Raw genomic sequence first — 12,106 nt, forward strand, 5'->3', positions numbered from 1 at the left:
AGAAAATATCACTATGAAAAAAAAATAAAAATGGTTTCTCTTTACAAACAGTACAAATTTGGAAAAAATGGTTTCTATTAGTATTTTAATTCAGTTACAAAAAATCTGCATACTTTGAGAATATTTTCCCCCACAAAGTGTATGCAGAGCTTATGTTACAAACTGTACTGAAATTTGAATAATATTCTGTGTAAATTACATGTGAAAGTTTCCCTTTTGCAAAGTTTATTTGGCTCACATTTAAAATGACTCAATTTCTCTGAGATTTAAGTTTATAGTTTGAATTGCTAGCGTACAGAACTTACTGTGATTCTCCCTAAAGTAAATTAAAAAATAGTATCTGTCTGCAAAGAATCAGCAAATCCTGGGCCAGCCATTGTCTGTGGTCAATTGTTAAACAATGCTATCTTTAAGTTTCTATTGACTGAAGGATTAACTCCTTGGGTGTAGTTCTTTTCTTTTGAGAAACACTGCTCCTCCCCCCCTTTTTCTGTAACTCTTGCTAGCCACTCATGGGGGAGGGAGGGAGAACTTTTGAAAAGAAAGAAAAAAACCTGGACTTAGTCCTGCAATTTCTCTCTCTACTTTCTATATGTCTTTAATCTTTTAATACTTTCAAACTTTAGCATGCAGCAGACAGAGCTGAGCAAACAGCGTGTTTAATTTCCTATTCTAATAATTATAAGAAGAAATTCTATTCTGATATTCCACATTGAATTTAAGCTCAGAGTATTATTGATTGCAACCTGGAACAATAGTTGCAATCTATAAAGTAATGATGGGGTCTCCACTAGGAGGCGCTATGTTATTCTACAAGTTATATTATATTATTGTTTTAATAATTCTGTTGTATAATAGTTTTTATTTTTCAGGCCTACAGACCTTCTGTATTAAGGACACTTCAGTTTTATTTTCTTTTTCACAAATTTATACAGAATTCTGAACCTTATAATTTTTACTGACAGAGGTTGCTACATCTAAAGCAATCCCTCCCAAGCCTTTTCTTGCAAATCCAAATTGATTTTATTAAATTGAATCATAGAATTGATTTCTTCAAGGTTAAAAAAGTAAGAATTTCACTTTTATCCTTACCTTAGTAATTTTTTGCTGTATGCCAGTTTTTAATATTTTCCAGATTTACAGCCTTCCTGCCATGAAGAGATGTGAAGATGGACACTTTGCAGTTTATTTTAACATTTTCAAACATTTTTCTAACACCTTTTCACTTTTGACTTTTGATTTTTGATCCTTGATCTAATTTTGTTTTTGATAACTTTTTGATAAGATTTTTAGCTCATATTATGTGTTATCTGTTGTCTGTCTTGATGCAAGAAATATTTGCAGGATGGATGAATATGTGTCAGTTTTGTGTAAATTAATATTTGCAAGATGAATGAATATATGTCAGTCTTGTGTAACATGTTTAATGTAATGTCTAATATACTTGTCATTTGATCCTGCTTACTGCAAATGACTTTTCCTTTATTTTACTGAATGAAAATTGATCACTGCATAAAAACTTTCTTGATAATGGGGTTACGTTCTGAAAACTAAAAATGGCTCTATTTACTGCAGCCATTCCTTTACATGAATTTTGTCAATAATTGAACATTAAATACTTATTTGGCATCCCCTACAACACCACAGGGCAAGCCATTGTGGAGAGAGCAAATCATACCCTTAAGAGCACTGGACCAAACAAAAAGAAAAAAGGGGGATTGCCCCTGGATTTTCCCCTAAACAGGATTGGCTGAACAAAGTATTGTTTACTTTAAATCATCTAAACATATCAGGTTCACATAAGAACACAGCCATGAGTAATCATTATGGGACTAGGGTTAGTCACCCACAGCCATCAGTTTTGTATAGAATATTTAATGTCTGGTACGGTCCCGTTCCCTTAAAATGGGGAACGAGGGTATGTTTCTCTGCTTGTTTCCACAGGTCCAATCAAGCCGTGGAAAGATGGAAAGGTGTCCAGGTCTACAGGACCCGATCCCAAACTTCTCCCTGAGCCTCCACAGCCCTCAGAAGGACAGAGACCGGACTCCTTGCAAAAAGCAGCACCAAATGACCTGGGGACAGATCAAGGCCCTATCCAACCAATCTGCACAACTCTTAGAACAGCAAGGCCTTGAGAAAACTCCAGAGAACTTATTAGCCGTTTTTCTTGCCTGAATGCCAACTCATTAACAATTGTGTTCTGCATCCTCCTCCTTTGCCTTATTTCTCCAGCTATGGCGATTTCAGAACAAGGACTCTGACAGGACAACATGTACATCCTCGAATCAGAACTTTTCACACCTGTTGAATCGAACAGACTGTTGGATCCGCACACACATGCCAACCCAAGCCTGCGGAGAACTACTGATGCATGCTGTACCATTTAACCTTACAGTATGGACTAATTATCCTTTACAGAGAGGTGTTTTCATTAACTCTCCAGTTAATACTACCATACTACACATTGGTAGCTGTATTCAAGAGACTGCCGCTCTTTGTTGGGACTATGATATAGGGGATGGGAAAGGGAATTCAGGTGGGAAATATCCATATTGTAACTGAACTTTTGTATTAATCACTGAACACTTGCATAGTTATACCACATATATGTATGCAATTGGCAGATTTCAGGATGTGCAGTGGGAGACCCAAGCAGGTACAGAAAGTATAGAGGGGATGAAGGATTTACCTTTTGTAGTTATATAGCCCAAATGATAACCAATGACATGTCCACTAATCTGTTAGGAAACATATGGATGTTATGTGGGCGTAGAGCATATATGTACATTTCCCCAAGATGGAGAGACAGATGCACTTTAGGCTACATCCTCCCCTCATACTATGCAGGCAAAAATTTACCCAAAGCAAGGCTCCGTAACAAAAGGGAGGTGATAAATAATCCCATAGAAAAGTATACAGAAACTCAGATAGCTAGAAGCCTGTTTCCCCCAATGGGAACAGCTATGAATTACAGGGACTTACACATCCTAGCTAACTGGACGACTGCCCTATTTAATCAGACAGTCCATGCATTAAAACTACTCACAACAGAAGTCTCTCAGATTAGAGAAGTAACATTACAGAACAGCTATACCTTAGAAGCTATTTTAGCCTTAAAGGATGGTGTTTGTGCATTAATTGGATCTCATTGCTGTGTGTACATATCAGTTTATAAAGCAAACCTCACACATACCACAGAGCAGATAGAAACCATGGTTGCTGATGCACCATTTTCAGACAGAATACCAACTTCTCCATGGGACTGGCTATGGTCCTGACTCCCTGATATTTCTGGTCTCAAAAGGGATGATTTCTATTATAATTACTGTGATTATCTTAACTATCTGCCTGTGATGCTGTATTCAGTGCATACCCAACCCTCATATCCATATTGAAACCTTGCTCTCAGCCCGGATACAAAGATGTCTTGTAAGATGCCTAATAGGGAATCCGGAGCCCTGCAGAGTTGGCACACCACCTGCACCAGCTCTGGGTGATATGGAGATTCAGAAGCTCATCGGCAGCTGGCACACCACGCCGAATCAGCTTTCTTCTCTCCATAATCCCTCTTCCCCTATTTCCAGCCCATACCAAGACATAACAGATTTCAGTTAGGGTCTAAAGCTTTACTGTGCTGCCCTAAACAAAAACAAAAAGGGTGAGATGTGGGAAATATGCGCTTGCCAGCAAGCCATTTCATCAGGGTTAAATACTAACTTCCCTTCTCCCTGACATTTGCCTGAATAAAAGCATCACTTGTGCTTAAGCCCCTCTGCCTAGGAGAGGATACCTGACTTCATGTATTTCTCTGGCCTATAATTAATCCTGTTAGCCTGAAAGAAGGGCTGGGTGTTCCCTAGTCAGAGGCAGGACAAAGTCAGGAGGTATAGATTTCAGCAGCCAATGATATGATCCGTGCACACCCCCTGAGCCAAAGCCAATGGTGTAATGACTCTTCTGTTGCTATGGGAAAGTAGCCAATCATGTAATGACACATCATCTGCCTTTGTATGAATGTACAATAAAAGGAAGAGGCTCGGGAGGACAAACTCTCTTTGCCCTCTTTGCCTCTTTGCCTTCTCCCTCCTCCTGCCTGCGATGAAAGCTCTTCATTACTGCTATAGTTTTCAGGATATCCACAATGAATATGCATGAGAAAGATCTGCATGCACTGCCTCTACTGGATGCAAATCTTTCTCATGTGTGCTTATTGTGGATATCCTGAAAACCTGGCCTGTTTGCGGCCCTCGAGGACTGGAGTTCGTCATCCCTGTACTAGAAAAAGATGAGAATAAATTTGAAAGATGATCGTTATGTCATCTTTCTTGGGGGTGGGGGGGGATCACCATGAATATGTTTGCTAAAACAGTTACTAACTGGGTCTTCTCAATGTTCCCGGGGTCCGGGAGGTGTGGTTGGAGAGGTCAAGGACCATAGGATCTTTTCAGTCCCCAAACTGTGAAATGGTCTTCTGCTGGAGATCAGATCAGTAGACAATCTATCTCGATCCTGAATCTTAAATCATGGCTCTTTACTCAAGCTTTTGGATGATTGGGTGGTTAAGCAGCTGAGGCATTAATATGGGGTAGATTTTCAAAGGGTTACGAGCATAACCCTGAAAACCTGCTCCTGCGCGCGCCGAGCCTATTTTGTATAGGCTAGATGGCGCACGCAAGCCCCGGGACGCGCATATGTCCCGGGGTTTTGAAAAAGGGGCGGGAAGGGGGTGGGGCGTGGGCATGGTGCCGGTCCGGGGGCGGGACCGAGCCCTCCGGCACAGCGGCTGTGCCGGGGGATGGCGCACCGGCTGCTGGCTGGCGTAAAAAGTGAAACAAGGTGGGGGGGGGGGGGGGAAGGTAGGGCTGGGGGTGGGTTAGATAGGGGAAGGGAGGGGAAGATGAGGGGGAGCGGAAGGAAAGTTCCCTCCAAGGCCACGCCGATTTTGGAGCGCCTTGGAGGGAACAGGGAAAGCCATCGGGGCTCCCCTAGGGCTCGGCGCGTGCAAGGTGCAAAAGTGTGCACCCCCTTGCACACGCTGACCCTGGATTTTATAACGTGTGCGTGCAGCAGCGCGCACACGTTATAAAATCAGGTGTACATTTGTGTGCGTCGATTCGAAAATCTGCCCCTATGTCTTTTAAGCTTTATTAAAAGGGCTTAACTCGACTGAATCAGTTAGTAATTTTTGTTAGTATTATTTTAAATGTTTGTTGTATTGTACTGATTTATATGCATTTGTCAATCACATTAGGATTTTAATGAAATGCGATTATTAAATGCTAATAGTAAAATAAATAAATCAGTGCTTAAATTGGGTTTGTGCTTGTTTCAGTGGAAGGAAATTAGTTGTTTCTTTCACCAGCTCCACCTAGCCTCACCAGAATTAACTGTTTAAAATGTATCCAGATAAATCTGATACTCTCAGCAGAAGGCACATCTATAATCCATAATAAATAAATGCAAGAACTAGGGCCATGTCAATGGCCCAACAGCAGTAATTAGCAGATGATTCCATCTTGATTTTGGGGCATAGTTTCTGAACTGGTACTGGATGGGCTGAGTTGCAGCTCTCACTTCAACTGGTGTCAGAGAAAGCAGACCCAGGTTATAATAAACTCTTCGCACTCTATTGGTTAGTCAAAGCTACATTCATACCAAGTTCATGGGGGAGACAGGATCTGTATCCCTTCATCTGATATCTACTGTGATGCCATGATTATCTGTAGGTAAGAAATGTGGAGCTTCAAGAGGAAAACATAAGGATCATCTATGACTATTCAGCTTTGGTCCTCTTTTGCATTGCCTGTTGGGGAATAGGGCTGGGACAAATTCAGACTGGGCTTTAAAAAATCCTGATCTTGGCCAACTGTCTGACTCAGGGGTAGGCAGTCGTCACCATCTGACAAATGCTGGTGGAGAAACTGAAATGAGTTGATGGTATTGGTCTAATTCATTGATTGACCCTGAAGCCCCATCACAACCAGCTGATGCTCTCAGTAGAGACGGTAAAAACCAAATGGGCACGAGACGTGCGCCTCCTCATCCTTCTATATCAAGGCTGAGGCTCGCTGGCAGGGCAATGCAGGGAAGCTTTTGCTGCAAACCGCCAGCACCAGTGCCTGTGATATGAATAAATGAAGGACCTTCATTTCCAGTGATGTCAGCTCTATATTTCTCAGAACCAGAATCTGCTGCCTGAGGCACACATAGTGGCTTATGTGTGATGGTTTTGGAGAGAACCACAGACTATACCCCTGTAGTTAGAAGACTGGCAGTGACAGCTAGGCAAGAAGAAAAAGGAATTAAAATTGTGAAAATCTTTGGGTAGCCATGAAGCAAGATTCATGAGGAGTCAGTTTTGGCCCTATCTGTCATTAATGCCAATGAGTGACATTGGGCAGATTCTGAAGGGGCAGAAATCCCAAAGGAGGAAGCCTGGTAACAAAAAAAAAGTGCATTTCACAAACAAAATTTTACCAAAAAAAATGAAAAAGAAAAATAGATTTGTTACATTACCGATTTCCTGTTATGACAGGCAGCATGTCAGCAGATGCATTTGATGTGGCCTGAGTTACTTTAAAGGTTACATTCCTTAGGTCCAAAATCCCTAAACTCATGTCCTCCAGCATTGCCAGCTCTTCACCTGAAAACAGGAGTCAAAATAGCATTCACATTTATTGTGTGTTTTATATGAACCACAAGATCAAAACTTGTTTTTATTTATTCTTTAAATAAAAAAAACATTTCAACACACAGATGTCATAGTACATGAGTTTTTGAGACAATATAGGTCCTTTTCAGATACAACAGCCACATCTGAAGACGAGACTTACCATGATCTCCCTAACGTATTACAATCAGCATCATCAAGTGGCATCTTCGATACAAAGGTTCTCACTATACTCAGCTTTCCAGTTCACTTTGCCCTTATTTCTAGGTTTCTGGTCTCATCATCAGCTTAGACTGCTCCGTTTTCCTTTATCACTTTTGCCTTTTATCATATCCTCCAGTACTAAATGAGCTCGTTTTTCACCAGAACCTCTGCATACTAGTTTAAATAGCGTCCATTTCTTATATATACATCATCTGATCTGGAAAGGACCAATCAAAATCACCTCTACTTTATACACCAATCAAAACATGGGGCTGATGCACTGAAGGACCAATTACCATTGGATATGAACATTCAAACGCTTTATACATAAATAATAATTTGGTCCTTTCCAGATCAGATGTTGTTTATGTAAGAAATGGACGCCATTTAATGCTTACCAGTTGCATGCATTTTTAATGTGGTGGAGATGCTGACATCAGCACATTGATAGAAAAGAAATATCCCCTGAGGAAGGACACTGTTTGAAACACGGCCTCGTTGGGAGGACAGTAAGAAATTGAATATATCATAGACAGATACCAAGGATTCACTTATAAATGTTTTTCGTCACCCAGTATATTTTCATAGACATGCATACGAAGTACATCATAAAGAAGCCTTTGAAAGCATACTTCTAAGTTTATTAAGAAAAATCTGTATAATTGTTATTTTAAAACAATTTTTTTCTAATAAAATATATAGATTATTTGTAGGTAGGATGGAAGATGGTTGGTAGTTAATGATTATAATTACATCGTAGCAACAATTATCCGGGTAGGTAACAGTTACTATTTTTATATGAAACTATCAACCCATTCCTTAATAATTCCTTTAGATTCTTTGTGGAGAGTATTTTTTTTGTTTAAAAAGTTTACTTTGTCCAATTCTAATACATAAACATAGAAACATAGAAATGATGGCAGAAGAAGACCAATAGGCCCATCCAGACTGCCCAACAAGCTTTCACACTTATTTTCTCATACTTATCTGTTAATCCGACCGCTGAGTTCAGGGCCCTTATTGGTAGCTTTTTGATTCTAATTTCCTTCCACCCCCACCACTGATGCAGAGAGCAGTGTTGGAGCTGTATCAAAGTGAAGTATAAGGCTTAATGTTTGAGGGTAGTAACCATCGTATCGAGCAAGTTACCCCGATGTTTGTATACTCATACTGCTCAGATCAATGCCTTGTTAGATTTTGGCTGGATGTAAATCTTATTTCTTTATTCCCCCTGCCATTGAAGCAGTGAGCTGTGCTGGATATGCATTCAAAGTGAAGTATCAGGCTTAATTTGTTAGGGGTAGTAACCGCCACAATAGGCAAGCTACTCCCATGCTTATTTGTTTACCCAGACTGTGCAATTCAGTCCTTTGTTGTTGTCTGAATATAAATCCTCTTTTCATCATTCCCCTGCCATTGAAGCAGTGAGCTGTGCTGGATATGCTTTCCAAGTGAAGTAACAGGTTTAAATTGGTTTGGGGTAGTAACCGCCACAATAAGCAAGCTACTCCCACGCTTATTTGTTTACCCAGACTGTGCAATTCAGTCCTTGTTGGTTATTGTCTGAATGTAAATCCTCTTATCTTCCTTCTCCCTGCCGTTGAAACAGAGATAATGTTGAAGCAGAGATTTACACTGGATATGCATTGAAAGTGAAGTATCAGGCTTAAATGGTTTGCGGTAGTAACCGCCGCAACAAGCAAGCTATTCCCACGCTTATCTGTTTACCCAGACTGTGCTACCTTGTTGGTTGTTGCCTGAATGAAATCCTCTTTTCCACATTTCCTCTTGCCATTGAAGCATAGAGCAATGTTTGTTGTTGAAGCACAGAGCAATGTTGGTTGTTGCCTGAATGCAAATCTTCTTTTCCACATTTCCTCTTGCTGTTGAAGCATAGAGCAATGTTGGAGTCTCATTAACTGTGTGAATGTTTATTGAATAAGGGTATTAATCACCAGGTAGTTGCTGTCATTCCCGCAAGCCACCCCATACCTCTTCTCTTCATTCCCATCCTCCAAGCTTTATGGATCCACAGTGTTTATTCCTACAAGCCACCCCCATACCTCTTCTCTTCATTCCCATTCTCCAGGCTTTATGGATCCACATTGTTTATCCCACGCCCCTTTGAAATCCTTCACAGTTTTGGTCTTCACCACTTAGGCGTTCCAGGCATCCACCACCCTCTCCGTGAAGAAATACTTCCTGACATTGGCTCTGAGTCTTCCTCCCTGGAGTTTTAAATCGTGACCCCTGGTTCTGCTGATTTTTTTCAATGGAAAAGGTTTGTCGTTGACTTTGGATCATTAAAACCTTTCAAGTATCTGAATGTCTGATTCATATCACCCCTGCTCCTCCTTTCCTCCAGGGTATAAAGTAGCCATGGGTATAAAATAGCCTCCAGGGTATAAAATAGCCATGTCTATGTATGTGTGCAGGGAACTGCGCACATATGGACGCCCGTGTTTTTTTTTTTTTTTAAATCATTTTTTAAATCTACCTCTAAGTGCACTTAATGTGGGTTTAACCTATAGACAATTCAATGGCATATATTGTAGCAATTTTCAAAAGCCCGCTTACATTTTATAACGTGCACGCATGTTATAAAATTGGGCTTCCATGTGTGCGTGCCGGGTAGCGCGCACACATGGATGCACATGCGCACGTTTGAAAATCTACCCTTAAATGGTCAGGAGTCCACATGCTAATTTTTTTATGCCTATTATTTTTCCCTTGAAGTCTCAGCTAAGCTTTTCTCTGGACACAGAAAGGCACATAGGAAAATATGTAACCATAGGATTAATCTACATTAATTTTTTAATTTATTCTGATTTAGTGAATGAAGAGAAGACAAATAGTTAAAAACAATGGACAAGATTGCAGGAGCTGGGACTTCCCAACAAATCAAGAGACCAGCATTTTGAGTAGCAGAACCACCATAATCAACAAAAAAACATCCTCAAACTTTCAACAACCATGTGCATCTAATATGTGAAGAAATGTCAACATCCAAAATGAAGCCCTTACAAAAGCATTCCTAGGGTACATGGAATAAACATGGACAAAAAGCTCAAGAACGGAAGGACAGAGGCATAATCTATTTTGCTGTTTATAAGCAAATCTAAGGTAACAATAACCCAAAAAAAGAGCATAAAAATCGCAAATTGAATGTTTTAGCTCTTAACCTGAAATGTGCAGAGGTACACAATTTGTTAAGTGTTCGAAGAGTCTGATAAGTTAGTGGTGAATCAAATGAATTGTGAATAAGTAGTTGTCAAGGATATTCCTTGTTTGTGTGAAATATATGAGAAACCCTCGGAAAGGAAGAGAACTACAAACTCCATAGATAACAGGCTATGTGGAAAATTTCAACAAATTGAAAGATGGTGCTTGGAAAACTTCCATGGGTGAAGTCCAATATGTTTAAAATGAGAGAAAAAGAAAAGGATCCATTTGCAAGCCTTAATTATATATTGTAACAGTGATGGTGGAATGCTGAAAATGGCAGTGTTGACTATATATATTTTAAATTAGTTTGTAGACTGTCTATAATAAGTACAGTATATGAGTAAAACTAAACAAGAAGAACATTGACAATGGCAAAAATGGATAGCAAAAAATAGAATGATATTTCCCACCAACTCTGTTTCTCTTGTTGGATACAGAAAGCCACAAAGAGGCTGATTACTGCAACGCCCTGCTATTAGGATTACCAAACACAACACTAGGACCACTCCAAATACTACAAAACACTGCAGCAAGAATTCTGACCAGTAAAAGAAAAAGAGACCACATTACAGAAACTCTAGCAGAACTACACTGGTTACCCATTGAGCACAAAATACAGTACAAAGCACTATGCACCATACATCATACATAAATTAATATATAATGAAAAAGCAAAATGGCTGAACCCAGCACTACGGGTACATGTCCCACATAGAAATCTGAGATCAGCTAACAAAGCACTACTAACCATCCCCTCTGTCAGAACAGCAAGACTAACACAAGTTAGAGAACGGGCATTATCACTAGCAGGACCTATACTATGGAACACCATGCCACTAGACATCAGATTACAAAGAGATCTCAAAGCATTTTAAAAAAAGTTTAAAAACCAGGCTTTTTAAACAAGCCTATCACAAAGAGAATGGAGAAAAGAGAATAGAAAATAGAAGGGAGTAGGCGGTAGAACACCTGCACACAGCACTTAACCCATTATGTGCACTTTTATTATTTTATCTCACTGTTAACATAGAGGAAATATACAGTTTATAAACTATACCTGTAATTTAAAATGTTACCTGTATAAAAGGTTATGATTTAAAACTTTCACCAAATAATATTGATCATAAAATTATGTTACCGAATCTTTATGGCACCTACGTAGAACGTATGATCCTATACAATTATCAACCTTATTTTATGTGCCTTCCTGTAAACCGATGTGATGGTATTCAACTTAACGACGGCATAAAAAAGATTTTAAATAAATAAAGTATATACTGAGACATACTTTTTGAGTATGACCAGCTACAAAGAGATTTGATGATCACAAAGAATTCAAAATGCTTGTGATAATAGACATACTCTATGATTTCTGCACAATAAGCTTGAAGACGAATTTGGAAAAGACAATGGGGTAGATTTTCAAAGGGCTGCGCACGTAAGATATACGCGCAACCCCCGAAAACCTACCCCTGCTACTCCCTGCACTCGCCGAGCCTATCTTGTATAGGCTCGGCAGCGCACGCAAGCCCCGGGACGCGCGTAAGTCTCGGGGCTTCGAATAAGGGGCTAGCAGGGGGCGTGGCCAGGGCGTGTCGGTGGGCCGGGGGCGGCAGTCCAGGGGCGGTCCGTGAGCAGGGCCGGAGGCGTGATGGCGGTCCAGGGGTGGGGCCGAGTGCTCCGGCACAACAGCCTGTGCTGGGGCAGGGAGCCAGCGGTGCGTGCAAGTTACGTCTGCCAGAGGCAGGCGTAACTCCACGAAATAAGGTAGGGGGGGATTTAGTTAGGGCTGGGGGGTGGGTTAGATAGGGGAAGGGAGGGAAAGGTGGGGGGGGACGACAAAGAGGCAAGCCTGCCTCTGTTCCTCGGAGGGAACAGAGGCAGGCTGCTCAGCTTGGCGTGCGCAGGTTGCACAATTGTGCACCTCCCTGCGTGCGCCGAACCTGGATTTTATAACATGCGCGCGGTAGCTCGCACATGCTATAAAATCGGGCGTAGATTTGT

The 12,106-nt window shown here is 40.7% G+C and overlaps 1 protein-coding gene across 9 annotated transcripts in view; it reads right to left on the reverse strand.

Moving 5' to 3' along the window:
* INPP4A (inositol polyphosphate-4-phosphatase type I A) overlaps nucleotides 1-12,106 on the reverse strand; it is a 453,500-nt gene that overhangs the window by 101,119 nt on the left and 340,275 nt on the right. For all 9 annotated transcript variants that reach the window (XM_029604758.1, XM_029604750.1, XM_029604755.1 and 6 more), the window contains one exon: nucleotides 6,520-6,646. In XM_029604758.1, the coding sequence (XP_029460618.1) occupies nucleotides 6,520-6,646 (127 nt within the window). The remainder of the gene's footprint in view (nucleotides 1-6,519; nucleotides 6,647-12,106) is intronic.

The sequence above is a fragment of the Rhinatrema bivittatum genome, chromosome 5 (genome assembly GCF_901001135.1).
Source record: "Rhinatrema bivittatum chromosome 5, aRhiBiv1.1, whole genome shotgun sequence".
Classification (NCBI taxonomy): Eukaryota; Metazoa; Chordata; class Amphibia; order Gymnophiona; family Rhinatrematidae; genus Rhinatrema; species Rhinatrema bivittatum.